The following is a 19994-nucleotide window of genomic DNA, read 5'->3' on the forward strand; positions in this document are numbered from 1 at the left end:
TGACTTTTAATGATTGCCATTCTAACTGGTGTGTCCATCTCCAGTCTTAGTGAAGAAGTGCCCCTTCAAGAAACTGGCATCGGGGAGGATGTTTCAAAGGTCTACTATGTACTGGGCATTTCACATGTTTTATCTTCTGGGAAGTCATAATGCTTCCCATTTTACAGATAAAGAAACTGAGGCCTGAGGATGTGAAGGGACATGCCCAACATCCCACAGCTGGTTGAAGGCAGAACCAGGATTTGAACTTGGGTCTGTGTTGTTCAGAACCTGAGCTCCTTCTCCTAAGCCCTGATGCTCTACAGTACCCTTCACCCTGGCCCCGAGCTGATGCCTTCATTTTGAGCCTGGCCTTTGACCCTCATCTCACTCCCTTGGGAGGCCCTGTGCCTGGCCTCTCTGAGTCTCAGCTTCCGCATCTGTAAAATGGGGCCCAGTAGTCCTTGCTGGCCACGTCGTTGCCAGGGTGCAGGAGCTAATGGATTCATGAGCAGCTCTCCATGGCCCTGAGTGCCAGCACCCACGTGGAAGGGCGGCTGTTAGCTTGATTACAGGCGCCGCATCAGCTTCCGGGAGGGGAAGTGTTTAATTGGGGGTTTTATTTCCAGCAGCAGGGTCTGGCTTAATGAAATATCCCTGGGCCTCCTGGCCTGTGGCTGCCGGGCTGCCTCCCTGTGTTGACAAGCCTTGAGCCAAATCCCTGGCTGTGATTTACCAGCTCCTCCCAAGCCAGATAAAGCCGGGCTGATAAGTAGGGCTATGCCTGACCCACCCCACCTCCAGCCAAGATGGGCGTCTGGGGATCATGGGCCCAGCCAGGAACCAGTCTGGCTTTTAATATTTGATGCTAATGAAGGGTAATTGACAGATGCACTCGCACAGGCTTGCTGAGTGAGGGACACAGTGATCCTTTGACTCTGTGCCGGTAATGCACACATCTGTGCACACACCACCTCCCCACCCTCCCAACTGGCTCTGAACAGAGGGCACGGGAATGGTGCAGCTGCCGGGGGTCTGCACTGGCAAGGGGGCCTGCTGGGAGGAGACTGAATGTTGAGAAATCTGAGCCCAGAGGAAGGGCAGAGGAGAATGGCACATGCCACATTCTTTCCTATTAACAGCAAGTTTGGCCGCTAACTTTAGGCCTCTGGAGGCAAAGAGCTGGGGGGTTTTAGTCTTGACTCTGCTACTTTCTAGTTGATGATCTTAGGAAAGTCACATGGCTACTCAGAGGCTCAGTTTCTTCATCTGTAAAATGGGACTAACCATTCCTACCTTGAAAGGTGGTTATAATGTTCAAAGGTGTCAGGTGTACAGTAGGTGTTCAAAAACTGGTTCTGTGAAGGCACAGCCTATGGAAAGAGCGTATAAGGAGCATGTTGTGAGGGAACCTGCAACAAGGCAGTGCCTACTGTATGCCAGGTCCTGTGCCAGCTGTGGGAAGTGGTTCTTACTATCATCACATGGTTGCAGACTGAGTCCTGGGTATGTGGGTCTTTAGCTGTTTTGTGTGCCAGCGGTTCCATGGCTGTGTCTTCTTTTCCCTGGCCCCTCAACCTTCTTCCTTTCTCCCCATTTCCTCCCATCAAAGCAGGGTGCTAGAGCAGGCTCTGACACCATCTCATTCTGCATGGAGTCAGCTCAGGTTCCCATCACTGCTTTTGGGGGTATCTACAGGAGAACACTGATTTTTCCTCATGTCAGAAGACTTGGCCCCAGTGAAGAATCTCAGGCATCCATGCAGCAGATAAGAGAGGCATCTGGGGGCTTGAGAGGGGCCCTTCACATTGCTAAAATCAGACGTCCCCTTCTCTGCCGTTGGGGATACGCCTGATTTTGTTCATAAATGCTTTTGAAGGGTATTGGAACACCATCGTTCCCACTGCTGTCAGTTTCACCATTAGATTTTCAGGTTTTTATTTTCCTCCCAGGTGAAGTATCTTTAAAATACAGGTTCTTCCAGAAGGAGTCATGCCGCAAGCTGACTCTCCCCACTGGGTTACCAGACAATTTCTGTGTCTTGAAGAGGGACCTGGTTCAGGGTTTGTCTGGGAAAGGAGCTGGGAAGGAGAAGAAGAAAGAGCAGGGAGGCTGTCCTGGTGTCTGGGATCAGGGTTAGGGAAGGGCAAGGTCCATTGGCAAGCCTTGCTGACAGTGCTGGAAGAGGGCTGTCATCGGACTCTGCAGTAAAGTTGTCCCTGCCACATTTTTTGCTGGGGCGAAAAATAGAACCCCCAGACTAGATGGTTGCCCCTGTCCTGCACCCCTGAGGGTCAGGCCCTGGGGCTGCCACAGTCCCTATCTCACACACACACACACACACACACACACCACCACACTTTAATAAAGCCTCTTCTCAGGAGACCCAGTTTTTTTTTTTTTTTTTTTTTTTTTTTGAGACAGAGTCTCACTCTGTTGCCCAGGCTGGATTGCAGTGGCTCGATCTTAACTCACTACAACCCTACAACCTCCGCCTCCCAAGTTCAAGTGATTTTTGTGCCTCGGCTTCCTGAGTATCTGGGACTACAGGAGCGCACCACCATACCCAGCTAATTTTTAGTATTTTAGTAGAGATGGGGTTTCGCTGTGTTGCCTGGGCTGGTCTCGAACTCTTGAGCTCAGGCAATCCACCTGCCTCAGCCTCCCAAAGTGCTAGGATTACAGGCATGAGTCACCACGCCCAGCCAAGACCCAGTTTTGACTGCTGTCTCTCCACATGAACACTGACCAGTCACTACCCTCCATGGGCCTCTGGTGTCTTCTCCATTCTCTGTCCTTCATTCCCTCCTTCCTCCCACAGCTGGGAAAGCTGGTCTTTAAAAAATCTTCTAGTCTTTTAGAATGTTGAACTCTTTTAAAGTTCGTTCCGCCTGCAGCTTCCCTTCTTGGTCCCCCTGTGCTCCCTACAGGTCAATGTCTCCCATACCCTCTCACTGTGCCCTTTGTCCCAAGTTCATTGGCCCTGGTGTCAAACTTAAGTTCCCCTGCAGGGAGGCTAGGAATGAAGCATTTCCTCCTGGACGCAAATAAGCAGTGGCCTCTATCAGCCTCACATCAAACCTGAGGCCACAGGCCAGCCATCTCCCTGGTAGGTGGACATGGGGCATGGCGGGGGACAGCCTCTGCTGGGATGTGAATGGGCACAGGCAATGCCCCACCTCGCCTCTGCAGGGCCTGTGTTTGATCTCTGTTGGTTTCCATCTATGCTGTTCCTTTCTGAGGTCCTTTTTGTCTTTTTTGTGTGAGTCTTGATTCTCTGAAGCCAGGGACGGTGCCACCATCCTCAGACAGGGGAGTTCCCTGAGGACAGGGGCTGGATCCTTCCCTCTCTCCAAGAGCTATCTCCATTTCCAACATATAATTAGAGTCTACATGAAGGTAGGAGCTGGGTCTTCCCCTTTTCTATGGGGGATCTCCAAAGGCCAAGGCTGCATATATCCATGAGGCTGTGTACTCCTTTTAGACCTGGAGGTCCTTGCAGGTAGGTCTGTGTCTCCTCCATCAGATTAGGACTTCTTATGGGCAGGGCTCTCTCTCTCTCTCTCTCTCTCTCTCTCTCTCTCTCTCTCTCTCTCTCTCTCTCTCCCTCAGATTGGTGCTCTGCCTCCCTTCCCTTCTCTTGGGAACTCAGTGTTAACCTTGTTCCCAGGGTCTGCTCTCCCCAAGGAGTGTGGGAGGGAGGTGGGCGCTGAGTCCTGAAAATCAGAAATAGCGAGTGACTGCTGCTGGTTGGTGCCAGACCTTGTCAGTAGTGTGATTTGAAGCTTAAGGCAGGGACATGGAAGTGAGCTAAACTCATCTCATCTCAAAGGCATGAATTCATTAAACTGTGTCCTAGGGTGGCTGAGAGGCAGGGCTGAGGGTGGAGCTGAGGAGCCCCTACTGTGGTGACCCCATCTTGTCCCTGGACCAACAGGGTATATGTCAGGAGAGGAAGGTCCAGGTGTGTGTGTGTGTGTGTGTGTGTGTGTAAAGAAGGGAAAAGGATGTCACTAACTCAGAGTGGTCCATTCTGGGGGAGCAGGGATAGCCCTCAGGTTTGGGGAGGAAGGGGGGCATCTAACACTGGGCAGGCTGCCCTATTCTGGGCTGAGGCTCAGGGCCAGGTCTCCCCACCCCAGTGCCGCAGGGCCATGTGTACCGGTTCTGCACAGCTGAAGGCCTCTGGCTGCAGAAGGACAACTCCAGCCTGCCCTGGAGGGACCTGTCGGAGTGTGAGGAGTCCAAGCGAGGGGAAAGAGTGAGTTGAGGCGGGGTTCTGAGCCAGGGAGCGGGGAGCCGTGTCCTGGCCTCACTGGAGCAAAAACCCTTGGCTTTGGTGGGGGCATCTGCGGTCATTTCATCCATCCCCTTGCCTCTGCGGGCTTTGTACACCATGCTTTGTGGACAAAGGTGGTGTGTATTCACCTCTCTGGCCTTGGAACAGGGCCCGAGATATCCAAGAACCATCGCTGTAGGTTACGGTTATTCTCTTTCTTGGTCCCGGTATCTCTGGTGAGTCCTGAGTTGGGGCCCCAACTCTGCCTCTGTCCCATGGGAAGGAAGGTTATGGGAAGAGGGCCATGGGCTGCCCGTGTACACTTATGTCCCCTGTGTGCCACAGAGCTCCCCGGAGGAGCAGCTCCTGTCCCTCTACATCATCTACACGGTGGGCTACGCACTCTCCTTCTCTGCTCTGGTTATCGCCTCTGCGATCCTCCTTGGCTTCAGGTAAGGTAGCCCGGACGGGGCCGCTTCATCCTAACTCCCCCAGATAGAGGAGAGAAGCAGCCCAACACCAAATCAAAGCAACAGCGCAGCACATTCTTCCTTCTCTTAAGAGCTCTCTAGAGAGCCCTGACCATAGAATATGAGGTTGAAAACACAGGATATGATACTGTGTTCTTAGTCTAGCCTCCACTATGTAAATGTGTGCGTATGTACTGCAAAAAAGAACAAAAATACCACACATGCACCACCAACCTCAAAACCTTAACTGTCGGTGATGGGATTACAGAAAATCCCAGGAGATCTTCTCCAATGAACATATGGAACTTTAATAATTCAGAAGTCAGTATGATTTTAGAAAAGATCTTGGAGACTAGAGATCCTCCTCCCTTTGGGGCTTTTCAGCCCCAGTGGAAAAGTTCCTCCTTAGGTCTAACCTAGATGAGATGTTCCTTCCAAACTAGGAACTGGGAACAGAGTATCAGGTTCTTCCCACTCCTCTGTACTTGGTGGAGGTGGGCCTGGGGGACTGGGTTCAAAGAAGGGAGGGATTCTGAGAGAATGAGACCTCGGGACACCAGGCAGCAAGAGCAGGAGAGGTGGCATTCCCCCTCCCACCTTCAAGGCACCTGGCACAGTCCTGGGCACACGGTGCTCAATAAATGCATTCACTCAATGAATATTCTCCTCTTTTATTACGAATTATTCCAGCGATTCAAAAATGCAATGACTGACTGATATTATGATCATTCATGCACATACCATCCAGCCGAAGAAATAACACATCTCATAGTTACACTTCTCTGGGCAACCCTCTCTGATCACATCCCTCTCCCTGCCCTCCGCCCCTCAGAGGTAAGCCCTGAATGTGCCTCTTTGAATTCCCAAACATTTCCTTGTAACTTTTACCACATTTGTGAGTAGCTATAGAAATATACAGCAAGGTTCTGTGTATTTTTAATAGTGTGTTGAACATATTTGTCTTAGTCGTTTCCTGCTGCTATAGCAAAATACCTTAGACTGGGTAATTTCTAAATAACAGAAATATATTCCTCATGATTCTGAAGGCTGTGAAGTCCAAGATCAAGGCACCAGCAGATTCCATGTCTAGTAAATGCTCGTCCTCTCTTTCCAAGATGACACCTTCTCACTGTGTCCTCACATGGCAGAAGGGCAAATGGGTGAAAAACTCTCATAAACACCCTCAGGTCTCTTTTATAAGGTACTAATCCCATTCGTGAGGGCAGAGCCTTCATCAACCGAATCACCTGAAGGCCTCACCTTTTCATACTATTGCCTTGGGGACTAAGTTTCAACATGAATTTTGGAGTGACACAACATTCCAACCATAGCATTCTGCCCCTGGCCCCCCAATTCCTGTCCTTCTCACATACAAAATGCATTCATTTAATCCCAATGGCCCCAAAGTCTTAATTCATCCCAGTATTAACTGTAAAGTCTAAGTCCAAAGTCTCATCTAAACCAGGTCTAAAGTATCATTTAAACCAGGTACGGGTGAGACTCAAGGGATGATTCCTCCTGAAGGAAATTTCTCTCTAGCTGTGAACTTATGAAATCACCGAAGTTATGTGCTTCCAAAATGAAATTGTGGGGCAGACATTCTCATTTTATAGGATGGACATTCTCATTTCAAAAGGGAGCAATAAGGGTTGGGTGTGGTGGCTCATGCCTGTAATCCTAGCTAATTGAGAGGCTAAGGTGGGAAGCCTGCTTGAGGCTAGAGATTGGAGACCAGCCTGAGCAATGTAAGAGACCATTAAATAAATACAATTGTTTATTTTTTATCTGAAACAAAATAAAGAATTAAAATTAAAATCAAAAAAGGGAGAAATAGGAAGAAAGGGGTAACTGGTCCCAAGTAAATCCAGACTTAACAGGACAAACAAGATCAAATCTTCAAGCTTGAGAATAATCTTCTTTGACTCAGTGTCCTGCCTTCCTGATATAGAGGTGGGAGTTGGGTCCCCAAGTCTCCCCGAAGCCCCACTCCCACAGCTTTGCTGGATTCAGCTCATGTGGCAGCTCTCTCAGGCTGGAGTTGTGTGCTGGGGGCTCTACCAGTCTGGGGTCTTGGGAGAGAATCTTGTCCCCCATGACTCTGCTAGTCATTGCCCTAGTCAGGACTCTCTGTAGCGGCCCCGCCCCTGTGCCTTAACTACTATAAATTTATTAGAAACCTCCACTCTGCCCAGGCCCTGAGGCTTTCCAGGATATCCTTTGAAATCTAGGTCTTCCTGGATTTCAAAGAAGCAGCTATGTTCCCTATAGCTCTTGCACTCTGTGTGTGTAGAGTTAGCACCACATGGGCACTGCCAAGGTTTACTGCTATGTCCTCCAGAGGGATGGCCTGAGTTATACCTGGGCCCACTTGAGCCACAGCTAGGGTGGCCAAGGAGCACTGCACCCCAGTGTAGGGAGCAGAGACAGGAGGTGGCCCTGAGCAGTGAGTTCCAATGTCTCACAGTGTCCTGGGCTCCTCCCCCAAAACTGTTCTGCTCTCAAGACCCTGACATCTGGGCCTAAAGATCTCTGAAATGCATTCACGGTCATTCTTCCACTTTCTGGATGAATGGCACCTGCCTTTCCTCTATCCATACTAAGCTTATTAAATGTTCACTTGGCCACACCCTTGGCATTGTCTCCTGAACATGCTTTTGCATTCTTTACAATATGGCCAGACTGAGAATTTTCCAAATCTTTAAGTTCTTCTTCTCTTTTGATTATAAATTCCATCTTTCATTTCTCTCCTCCCACATTTTGCTATAAGCAGTCAAGAGAAGCCATGCTGTACCCTCAACACTTTGCTTAGAGATTTCTTCCACCAAATATTCTATTTCATTGCTCGTCTTTTCTCCCACAAAACACTTGGTTATAGACACAATTCAGCCAAATTCTTTACCACTTTATGACAAAGATGGCCTTTCCTCCAGTTTCTAATGCAATGCTCCTCATTTCTATCTCAGACCTCATCAGAATGGGCTTTAGTGTTCATATTTCTACCATTATTATGTTCACAACCACTTAGATAATCTCTACAAAGATTGAAATTTTCTACATAGCTCTCATCTTCTTCTGAGCTCTCACCGGAATCACCTTGTATGGCCCATTTATGGAAATATAGACCTTTTTCTAGCCCACCACCCAATTCCACAGCTACTTCTACGTTTTTAGTTATTTGTTTCACGGCTACCCACTCTCAGTACCAATTTCTGTCTTAGTGTGTGTCTGCTGTTATAACAAAATACCTTAGACTTGGTAATTTTTGGATAATAGAAATTTATCTCTCACAATTTAGAGGGTGGGAAGCCCAAGATCAAGACACCAGCAGTTTGATGTTTAGTAAGGGGCCTGCTCTCTGCTTCTGAGATGGTGTCTTCTCACTGTGTCCTCACATGGTGGGGAAGGAGTGAACACTATGCCCTCACATCACAGAAGGCAAAAGGGCTCACAAACTCACATAGGCCTCTTTTATAAGGGCACGAATCCCATTCTTGAGAGCAGAGCCCTCATGATCTAATCATCTTCTGGAGGCTTCACCTCTTAATACTATTATTGCATTAAGGATTAAGTTTTATCATGAATTTTGGAGGAACACAACATTCAAATCATAGAAATATTTTCCTGTAATTTTTTGGTCCAACATTATGTTTGTATGAGATTCATTCACATTGACACAAGTAGTCCTGTTTTGTGGATTTTTGACCACCATTCCATATTCCACTGTATAATAGAGCACAGTTTATCTGTTAACCTTTTAATGAACATTTGAGTTGTTCTCTTTTTGTCTTTCTGAATTACAAATGTTGGTGCAATGTGCATTCTTACTTGTGTATTTCTCTGGGGCATATACCTAGGAGTAGAATTGCCAGGTCTGACTACCACCTGCTTTTACAATTTTACTAGGTATTGTTAAGTTGCTCTTCACAGTGGTCACACCAGTTTACCCTCTCACCAGTAATAAAAGAGAGCTTCCTTTGTCTGGCCTTATCACCAATGTTTAGTGTTTTCAGACTTAATTGTTGCTAACCTGAAGTATCTGAAACTGCCTTATGATTTTAATTTGCATATTCCAGATTCCCAGAGAGATCAAGCATTTTTTTCATGATTTATTCTGTGAATTGCTTTTTCATATCCTTTGCTTACTTTTTCATTGGCTTATTTGGATTTTTCTTTTCTATTTTACATATTCATTATATATTCTGGATACTAATCCAGAATTTACCCTCTCTTTAGTCTGTGGCTTATTTTTTCACTCATTTTATGGTGTTTTCTGCACAGTAGTTCTTCATTTTAATGGAATACAGTTTATCAATTTAGTATTGATAAATAAAATTTATCAATAAAGATTTACCAATTGATAACAGTTAATTTTATTGATTGGTTTAAAATTTTTCGTTTTTTTCCAAAGAACAAATTGTGGACAGTCTTATTAAGAAGTCTTTCCTTGGCCAGGCACGGTGGTTCAAGCCTGTAATCCCAGCACTTTGGGAGGCCGAGGTGGGCGGATCACGAGGTCAGGAGATCGAGACCATCCTGGCTAACACGGTGAAACCCCATCTCCATTAAAAATGCAAAAAAATTAGCCGGGCGTGGCGGCTGAGGCAGGAGAATGGCTTGAAACCGGGAGGCGGAGCTTGCAGTGAGCCAAGATCACGTCACTGAACTCCAGCCTGGGCAACAGAGCGAGACTGTCTCAAAAAAAAAAAGAAAGAAAGAAAGAAAAGAAATATTTCCTTACCCTAGTGTCATAAAGATGGCCACCTATATTTTCTGCAAGTTTCAGAGTTTTGCTCTTCCTTATGGTTCTTTGATCTGCTTGGAATTCATATTTGTGTATGATATAAATAAAGGATTTCATTTTTTTTTCTATATGTGAAATTAGCTGCCTGAGTACCATTTATTGATCGCCTTTCCTTCCCTGTTGGTTTGCAATGACTGCCCTTCCATGTAGCAAGGCTCCATATACGAGTGGGTTGGTTTCAGCCACCTACGGTTTTTTTCTGTTAGGCTGTTTATCTTTCCCTATCCCAATACCACCGTGTCTTAACTACTGTAAATTTACTAGAAATCATATAGCAAAATCTCCTCCTCTGTGATTCTTTAGGAGTGTCTGGAATATTCTTAGCTCTGGCTCTTCTTTATAAGTTGTTAAAGTTCTACTTTAAAATAAGTTAGAATTTTATTAGTATGGAGAGACTTGACTCCTTTAAGATAGCGAGTTTTTCTACCTGTGAATGTGATGTATCTGTTTCCCACTAATTTAAGTCTTCACTAATGATTTTAAGCAAGGTTCATAAAATTCTCCATCGATATCTTACCCATCTTCTGTTAGACTCATTTCAAGGTAGTTAATTTAAAATATTGCAAATGAATTATTTTCAAACGTTTACTTTAAATTTTTTTAACACAGGCATATACAAACATACTTATCAGCAACCTTGCTAAACTGTCTTATTAGTTCTAATAATTTGTAGATTTCTTCAATTTTCTATGAAGATAATCTATCATCTACAAATAATAACCATTTTGTTTACTTCCAATTCTTGTACATTATTCCCTTGCCTTATTATCGTGGGCAGGATCTGTAGTTACAATGTTGACTGGAAGCAGTGATAACAGACATCCTTATTTTGTTCCTGATTTCAGAGGAAATGCTCCCAGGGTTTCTCAGTTAGGATTGATATTTGCTCCTGGTTAGGTAAATAGCCTTTATTAGGTTAAGAAATGCCCCTGTACTTTCAATTTGCTACACATTTTCACATGAAAGGATGTTAAAACTATCCAGTAGTTTCTGAATTCCTACCAAGTGCCTAGTCCTGGTCTGCCTCTGTGAGGCGTTTAAGATGTGGCCCTGTCGTGAAGAAGCAATGTTCCCGCTGGGGAAACTGATCCTCGTGCATGAATCTCTTCGGTTATGCATGACTTTGTGTAAGAGGGGATGCTGCAGAGAGAAGGATAGAATGTGGATGGGAGGAGGGGGCAGTGACCACACAGCGGAAGTCTTCATGGAGAGGCAGGATTTGAGTTGGACAGAGGGTTTTCACGATGATGGGGAATAAGGGTATTCACAGAAGAGGACACATGCACAACCCCAGGGCCAGAAACATACCTGATGTGTGTGTTAGCTTGAGAGCCTGGGGTTGTAGAGCGGAACCATTGGCTGCCTTGCCAGGGAAGGGCCCTGCTTTCTCCCTCAGACACCTGCACTGCACCCGGAACTACATCCACCTGAACCTGTTTGCATCCTTCATCCTGCGAGCATTGTCTGTCTTCATCAAGGACGCAGCCCTCAAGTGGATGTACAGCACGGCCGCCCAGCAGCACCAGTGGGATGGGCTCCTCTCCTACCAGGTGTGTGGTGCATCCAGGACCACCTTGGGAGCGATGGGTGGTTGGAGGAGGCCTGCCTCTGCCACCCTAGCCAGGCCTGGGACAGGGGAAGGCAAGAGCTGACCAGTCCTAGCCAGGAAGGCTTTGGGAGCCCCTAGTCTGATGGGAGAGGCAGTTCACCTTGGGACCCTCCAGTCTGCTGAGAGAGGCAGTCTGCCTTGGGGAGCCCCCAGTCTAAGGGAGGAGACACTGCCCTCGGGAATTCCCAGTCTGACACAAATGAGTACTCTTTGGAGACACACTTGGGTTTGAATCCCAGCTCTGGCACTTACTATCTGTACACTTTTAGGCAACTCACTTACTTCTCTGAGGCTGAGAAATAAGTGAGAAGCCACTTACTTCTCACCTGTGGAGGGGATAATATTACTCTCTTCCAATCAGGATAATGAGGATTCGATGCACTAAAGCAGATAAAGTCCTTAGCACTATCCCTAGCCAGAGATGTGAGCTATCTCCTCCTGCATTAACCATGGCAGGATAGTGGCTGGAGCAGGATGGGGAATGGTATCAAGAGAGGCAGAGGGCAGAGCTGCTGTCCCCACGACAACCCTTCCTCTACCCTCAGGACTCTCTGGGCTGCCGCGTGGTGTTTCTGCTCATGCAATACTGTGTGGCGGCCAATTACTACTGGCTCTTGGTGGAGGGCGTGTACCTGTACACGCTGCTGGCCTTCTCGGTCTTCTCTGAGCAACGAATCTTCAGGCTCTATGTGAGCGTAGGCTGGGGTAAGGCCCACCGTCACCCACCCCGAACCTGTGGTATGGGGGTGGGAGACCTTGATCCCTCTTCTAACATGGTACTTGGAACGCACTGCTGAGCAAGGGGCAGGGCCCACTGGGTAGCCCCCTTCCTGGGCACAGGACCTTCTGCCCGTGGGCTGTTAAGATGCTGTAGGGGGTTATGGTCCTCCCCTCCTCTGCATAACTCTCCTCCCTTAATGGAAGCCTCCACCCCATGTGGCCAAACACCGCCCTCTACCACTATCATGCATACCATTGGAGGTATGCACTGTCCTCTTAAGACCACATGGGGACATAAGTTCACACCCAGTCCTGGGCAGCCCGAGGACCTGAGGGAAATGGTGAGTCCTGGGCCTCAAGGTGGGGAGGGGATCAAGAGGTCAGGGGCATGGCTCGGGGGAGCCTGCTGGTGCTCTGTCACATGAGGGTGGAGAGGAGGGCTCACAGGAGAGCCAGGTATGGTGGGGCAGGGGGACCAGAGGCCAGCCAAGGAAAGGGTGGACGGCGGATGTGCCTGGAGCCCAGCTGGAAATGTTCTAGCCAAAAAAGTTTGCCAAGAACCATTGTGTCTTTTTTTTTGCTGGAACATTTCTGGTTGTGCTTCTGCCTCTCACCACGTGGGATTGTAATGAGGGGCAGTGTTGGGGTTGGGCAGGGGGCTGGATCCCCTTCACCCCTGGGAAAACATGCAACAGGCCTTTCTGGAGGGGGCGACGGTGCCCAGAGAATAGGCCCTGCCCTGTGCCCTCCCTAATCTGTCATTGAATCCACGGTAGTTGTCCTGTTCCACACCATCCCCCGCCCTGCTTGCCACTCCTTCATTCACTCCTCCTTCCTTCATGCGCCCACCTCATGCTGCTCTGACCGCGGCTGCCACTGTCACCGACCTCCAGGGACTTCCCAGCTGAGTCACATCCAGACTCCTCTTCCCTGACTGGTCCTGCCCCCGGGCCTTTGCAAGGCTGTTCTCCATGCAGGAATGTTCAGGGAGCATCCTTCCCACACCACGGGGTCCGCTGCCTCTTCAGGAAAGTGCCTCAGGCCACCGGCCCTCGTGGTTCTGTGCTCTCCGCCCTCTCAAGCTCTCCATCCCCTGTCCTTGCACTTCATTTATTGTTACTGGTGTTCCTCAGCCACTCTGCTCTGTACAGCCCCCACCGGGAGAAGAGTAGCCTGAGAGATTTTAATGTGACCAGTGTCTTGAGGGCACCAAGGCCCAGAGCTGGCAGGGCCTTACAGGCAGAGCAGGCCCTGGAACCCAGGCCTCCTGACTCCCAGGTTCTGGGCCTGTGGCCATCATGCCCTGTTCTCTTGCCTGGACAGCGTCCCTTCGGTTCCCTGCAGCATCCCTGAGAAGGCTCAGGCCTCCGCACAGATGGGCAGGTAGGCCTGGCTCCTGCTCATAGATCCCTGCTCTCACCTTCCTCCTCCTCCCCCAGGACCCAGTCCCTTCCTTGGCCTTTTCTCCGCGAGGCTTCTTCCTCCTGCTAGAGCAGGTGGAGGGCCCTGCAGCTCACTAGGGGTTGGGGAGGAGGGAGGCCATTGAGGTCGGCTCAGGGAAGGCTGTCTTCAGGGTGGGGGACGGTGTCTGTCCATTCTAGGAAATAGCATCAGCGCTGTTAGTGCCTGTCACCATGGCGACCCGAGGGCAGGAACAATCAAGGGACGTGTGTGATGTGTGCAGAGGAGCGGGGGTGGCTGGTTGGAGTTTGGTGGGGACACACTGCCCTAGAGGTCTCTGAGTGGGAGATGGGGGAGGGAGGGCCAAGTTATTTTCCTACCACCTCACACCCCAGCTCAGGGCTCGGGGTCTGTGGGAGCACAAGGACAAGACCCAGAGGATACCCTGCTCCAATCAGAATACCTTTTTCTTGACGAATTGTGGTGGGGGGAGATGGAGAGAGATTCACAGGTTACTAGGAGCTTGAACGTGATGCCAGGAGGCCTTGCCCAAGCTGGGATACTTGGGAAACAACTTTTAGCTTCGTGTGCAAGTAGAAGAATTGAAATTAGGACTCTGACGCAGTTGGAGAGGTCCCCCAAAGGGCATGGCAGCTTCTGCTGCAGTCCCCAGGCAGTTGGGGGCCCGTAGAAATCCACACGGAGGCTGTGCAGGAGGGAGGCAGGTGATGGATGAGGGAATCATTACTTCCCGGAGCCAGTTCTGTGTGTCTTAATTTGAGCTTTTTTCTCCAACCTGTCTTGCTCGTTTTCTAAATGGGAGAAAGATGAAGCCAGCAGGGAGTGCGTAATGTTTGCATGCGGCAGGGCTTCCGTGGCTGTGTTTTTTGAAAAGGCCTTGTTAAGGAAATGCTGACGATGAGTGAAACTTGCCGGGTCTGGCTGATAACATGGGTGAGTGCCCTGATCCTGGAAGGAGGTCTCAGCAAGAAGGGACAGCAGGGGGCGGGGGACACCCAGAAGGAAGCTGCTGCGTGTGTACATGGTTCAGGAAATCGGCATCCTCTTGCCTGGAGAATTTTCCTTCCCTCATTGGTATATTGACTCACCCATCATTCATTCCATTCTCACCGGTCATCTTCTATGTGGCAGTCCCATGCCATGTGCTGGGGCCTTTGGAGATCATCCCGTTCCTTGTCCAGTCTCATAAAGGCCTGTCACTAAAGCACCTTGGATGCTGAGAGGTCTGATTTATGTAGAAATAAATGGGCCTGGAGAGAGAGAGCTGATGAAGAATGCTGATCAGCTTGGGGCTCCTTTGCTTCCTCCATCTCTCCCTGCATCATCAAGCACAGTAGATCTGGGCACACAAACTGCTTAGTAGCTGCTGTTGAGTGGACACTGATGTGCTAAAGATATAGACAATCGTGACAGGAAAGGCTCTGAAGTGGTTCTGTCCTGGAAATGTGCTCCTGACAGAGATTCCCCAAAGCCACACGTGCACACTTATGGTCCACCCACCACACCCTCACACACACGTGTCTACATGCCTTAATATGTACACGCTTACCTATCTCAGACACATCAACACTGAGGGAGGCACCAGTGGAGACAAGCATGGAGACAGCCAGTGCAGAAGGCCATTGAGGGCGGTGGGAGTGGGCATGGGATTGCAGCCCTGGATTCGAGCCCCACTTGTGCCCTTCTGAGCCCCTGATCCATCTCCTCATCTGTCATGTGAGGAAGGACAATCCAATTTTAAATCAACCAACACAGATTGAGCTCTCAGGGTGAGCTGGGCATTGAGGCTCTGAAGGTGAGTGAGGCCTGGGCTCTCCCCTCAGGGAACTGGGAACCAGCTGTATTAATTTTCTATTGCTACAGAATGATTAACCCTGAAACTTAGCTGCTTAAAACAACTAACCATTGTTATGTCACAGTTCCTGTGGCCTAGAATCTCGATTCAGTTTAGCTGGGTACCTTGTGGGTCAGGATCTCAGAGAGAAAACTCTCTAGGCAAGAGCATGTGGATTTCCTGAACCACATACACATACAGTAGCTTCCTTCTGGGCATCCCCCACCCCCTGCTGTCCCTTCTCTCTGAGACCTCGTTCCAGGATCAGGGCACTCATAGAGAAGCAGCCAGCTGTCACCAGGGTTGCTGTCATCTCAAGGCTTAACTGGGGATGGAGAATCTACTTCCAAGCTCACTCACGAGGCGGTTGGCAGGAAGACCCAGTTCCTTGCTGGCCGAGGCTGGAGGTCTCCATTTCTTGCTGCAGAGACCTCTATCTAGGCCTTCTGAGTTCTCTCAGCACATGGCAACTGGTTTCCCCCAGAGCAAATGATCAGAGAAAGAGAGGGAGCTTGCAAAACAAGCCACAGTGTCTTTTATAACAATCAGAAGTGACATGGCATCACTTCTGCCAGATGTCATGGGTCACATGAAACAATACTGATACAATGTGGATTAACTGCACGAAAGTAAGAGCACAGGTGGTGGGGATCCCTAGGGGTCATCTTAGAGGCCGTCTACCACACAAATCAAGTCTCAGCTGAGTGGAGAGTAGTATTGTTGTAGCTGTTGTTATTGTAGTCCACTGCGGACAGTTAGTTGGTCAGTTGGCATCAAGGACTGGGCTCCTGTCTCCATTCCAGGATTCTGCTGAGCCCTCTTGCAGGTGTACAGGGGTAGGGAACAGATGACTGAAAGGACATCCAGTGCCTGAAGGAGATGACTGAGATCGGCAATGTGGGCTGAAGCAAGAGAGAAAAAGGGCATCAGAGGGTTCACCTGCGCCTCGCCTCATCCACCATGCTGTCTCCACCGCACAGCCCAGTCCCATTGCTACTTGGGTGTCTGTGACCTGGTGACTCAGCCGGGACTCTCAGGGCAAGTCCTGACAGTGTGCCTGGCACATAGGAGGTGGGGGACTGACAACTGATGAGGACCTCTCTGTAAGGAAGAGTCTGGGAGTCTGCATGGGGCTCCTGCTGCCTCTGTTCTCCCAAGTGCCCAGACAAAACTAGAAAGCATAGTTTGAGGCCAGGCAAAGAGAGAGGCTGGAAATGTGAGGGGCCTGGGGCAGGGAGAGGCCTCGGCACATGGACTGTGGCTCTGGCCTGCCAGCCCCTCTCCCCTTCTGTCTTTCCCTCTCTCTTAGGTGTTCCCCTGCTGTTTGTTGTCCCCTGGGGCATTGTCAAGTACCTCTATGAGGACGAGGGGTGAGTGTCCTGCTCCAAGGGGGTGGATGTGTTCAGGTCCCCATCCTCAAGGTCCATGGGATTCCTTGGTACCTGGGGCACCCATCTGTTGGGAGGATAAAGGTGGGGACCAGGAGCTTAGAATGTGGATTTTGTTCTCTAATCCGTCCCTGCCCCTGCCTGGTCCCAGGAGTGTTTGATGACTAATGGTACTGGGTCTATGGGGTACATGGTGCCCTCCTGCAGGTTTTTCTGTAATATCTGTTTATGTGAAACCATGAAATGTTTGTGTCATTTTGTATATGATTCTGCGAAAACACATGACTGTGTTGGTAGGTCCTTGAAAGCTTGTTTGGGGGCTGTGTGCATCTCCGTGTATGACTGTGTATTTGGACTGTACGTGTGTATTGTGGGGCTGTGCACTGGCAGGGCTCTGTGGGTCCATGGGACTGGTTGTTGGGTGGCTCCTGGGAGCTGTGTGTGTGGCACTCGACATGGCCATGTGCATCAGTGGCCCCTGTGCCCGCACTTGAGCTAGGGATCCTGTGAGTCCTGCTGGATGCATGCATGCATCTCTCTCCCTCCCCAGCTGCTGGACCAGGAACTCCAACATGAACTACTGGCTCATTATCCGGCTGCCCATTCTCTTTGCCATTGGGGTGAGTGATGGTGTCAGAGATGGGAGTGGCAGCTATGATAGGATTGGGCTGGTGCCCCCTGCCAATCCCGGCCCCACCCCGCAGGTGAACTTCCTCATCTTTGTTCGGGTCATCTGCATCGTGGTATCCAAACTGAAGGCCAATCTCATGTGCAAGACAGACATCAAATGCAGGTGATGTAACTGAGCTGAATTTACTGAGGACCCTCAGCAGGTGCCCCTTTCCTTCTAGCAGAGAGAAAGAGAGATCCCGGGATGCTTAGCTTAGAGCCCTACGCTAACCTTTTCTTCCACCCAGGCCTGGCCTGGGACCCCAAACCCTTGCTTTTGCCCTGTCTCTCAGCAGCCCCTGGTCTTCTTGGGGTCTTGACCTCTGTTCTTTCCCTCCAGACAGACTGTCCCAGGGTATTTGGGCTGGGAGAACATCCATGACCCAGATGTCAGGACTTGGTAGGAAGTGGGGAGGGTAGAGAAAGGGGAAAAGAGTCCATGGGAGAGGCCCAGAATGGCTCGAGATCTCCGTCTTGCCCCTCAGACTTGCCAAGTCCACGCTGACACTCATCCCCCTGCTGGGGACTCATGAGGTCATCTTTGCCTTTGTGATGGATGAGCATGCCCGGGGCACCCTGCGCTTCATCAAGCTGTTCACGGAGCTCTCCTTTACCTCCTTCCAGGTGACTTCATGGTTGGGGACACTTGCTTGTAAAGTCCTAGAGTAGGGGTGGGACAGACACCAGCCTGCATCATGCAGATGGAAAAGGTGGGAAGACTGAGACCTGGAGGAGTGATCCCTGCCCAAAGTCACCTAGTTGGAGCAGAGCCAGAACTAGTATCCCCAGGTGTCCCAATACCCCGGCCAGTCTTCTCTGTAAGCACATGGGACAAGAAACCTTCTTGGATGTAGCTCTGGGTACCCAGCCTGGCATTGCAGCTGCCATCTACTGGGTGACAAGCACCCTGCCAGGTGCTTTACATGCATTTTTGCATGTAAAATGTAAAGGAGTGAATTGTGCACTATGAGGAGTGAATTGCACATTCACTCCTCACAGAACCCAGGAGATGTGCAGGGTTAGCCTCGCTTTGCAGAGGAGCCTCAGAGGTGTTAAAACCAGAGTTACGGTGTCACAGTTTCAAAGAGAAGAACTGATCCTCTCCACTAGCATTAGATGATGCTAAGGGGGTGTAAAAATACAAAAAACTGGTCCCTGCCCCTCACGAATGTCACGAGATGCCTGCACACATGTGGGCTCATGTGTGTGTATTTACATACATATGCAGACATACAGAGCACAATTCTGGAGCCCTGAGTCTCCTGCGTGAACAGATGGGGCTGGGGTGGGGAATGTTCTCCACGATCAGAGTCATTGTACTTCACTGGATCAGGCCTCCTCAAGGAGAGGTTGGATGTAGGATCTCTACAGCTTCTGGGTAGCTTCTGAGCAGGGTCTCCTGGACCCCACGGCACATGCCTGGGAGATCCATGGGGAGAGGCTAGCTGGGGCCTGTAGCCAGGCCTAGTCAGAGAGGTGCAACTCTGGTGTTCCTTCAGAAAGGAAATGAGAGGGAAGCCACTGTGCCATTCCTGGATCTGCCTGGGCTGCTGGATTTGGGGAGGGGGGTACTGAGGATGGAGTCCCAAGGTGCTTCTGACCAGGGGCCAGTCTTCAGGTCACCTCCCTCCTGCTTCCTCCCTCCTGATGTGACTCTTGTCTCCAGGGGCTGATGGTGGCCATCTTGTACTGCTTTGTCAACAATGAGGTAAGCTCCGAGGAGGGACGGTGGGGACCCTGGTGGGTGGCCAGTCTGGAGTTGTACAATGGGGACTCCCATCAATCTTGTCAGCTGAAACCCCCTACTCACACCACTGAGGCACTAGGGTTGAGAAGGCATCTTGTTCACAGATTTGGTTTTCTGTGCATGGATCTCTCTCACACATGCACATACACACACACACACACGTAAATGTACAGGCATACCCTAATGGCATGTGACCCTAGGGAAGACCCAGCCTCAGGTTAAGGGAATCCTGAATGACCCTCTTTGCTTGGTGGTGGTGACTGTTACTTACAAAGTGATTCAACACACACATACCCAAGCCACATGGTTGGGGCTTTAATAATCACTGTCTCATTTAATTAGGACCCCCACACCCTGCTAAAAATCTTATTTCATATTCTCATTTTTTTTATACATACATGAGAACACTGAAGATCAGAGAGAGTCAGAAACGTGCCTAGGTTTCGAAATAGTGACACACATCACTTCTTAGCTTTTTGGCTAAGATGAAGTATGGGAATAGTGGCATGGCAGAGCCAGGATTCAATTAATTCTGCATTAAAGCAGAAAGCACCCCATTCTTCATACACACAGGCAAGAGCCCTGGCTCACTGTGGGGAAGGGGGTGGCTTTCTGGTGCTAGGATGGGAGAAGGGAGTTCTTGTTGGCCCCACACCCTCTCCTGCAAATGCCTGCAGGACAGCAGGCCTCCCTCCCATCCCTGAGATGGTCAGCTCCTGGGAGGAGGGCATGGCTGCGTTCGTGAGCACCTGGAAAAGGCCCCTTCCTCCAAGGTACTCAGCTATGGAGTCCCAGAGCTCAGGGATCTTGGAGTCAGCGCATTAATAGACTTGTCTTTTTCTATGGGTGTGGGGGATGCAGAAAGGACAGTGGGTGGGGACCTGGGTGTTTCAGGGAGCTATGAGATGGCTCAAAGAAGCAATGTGATGTAGCAGAAAAGATGCAAGGATGCAGGCTTTGGCATCTTACTTGGTCTGATCTAGGCCCCATCACTTAATGAGCTGTGTGACTTTGCCTGTTACTTGCCCACTCTGAAACTTAGTTTGCTCATGTACAAAGTCGGGGTAATAATGCCT

General features: G+C 49.7%; 1 protein-coding gene across 3 annotated transcripts in view; it reads left to right on the plus strand.

Moving 5' to 3' along the window:
- The window catches only part of GLP1R (glucagon like peptide 1 receptor), a 43078-nt gene that overhangs the window by 13629 nt on the left and 9455 nt on the right, over positions 1-19994 (plus strand). For all 3 annotated transcript variants that reach the window (XR_001885109.1, XR_001885110.1, XM_017870156.1), the window contains exons 4-12: positions 4122-4240; positions 4604-4710; positions 10926-11079; positions 11684-11843; positions 16424-16484; positions 17053-17122; positions 17207-17295; positions 17657-17795; positions 18838-18879. Coding sequence is in view for 1 of the 3 variants with exons in the window: in XM_017870156.1 (XP_017725645.1) it covers positions 4122-4240; positions 4604-4710; positions 10926-11079; positions 11684-11843; positions 16424-16484; positions 17053-17122; positions 17207-17295; positions 17657-17795; positions 18838-18879 (941 nt within the window). In the remaining 2 variants the exon portion in view is untranslated. The remainder of the gene's footprint in view (positions 1-4121; positions 4241-4603; positions 4711-10925; positions 11080-11683; positions 11844-16423; positions 16485-17052; positions 17123-17206; positions 17296-17656; positions 17796-18837; positions 18880-19994) is intronic.

This window comes from Rhinopithecus bieti, unplaced genomic scaffold (genome assembly GCF_001698545.2).
Source record: "Rhinopithecus bieti isolate Rb0 unplaced genomic scaffold, ASM169854v2 scaffold_4553, whole genome shotgun sequence".
Taxonomy (NCBI): Eukaryota; Metazoa; Chordata; class Mammalia; order Primates; family Cercopithecidae; genus Rhinopithecus; species Rhinopithecus bieti.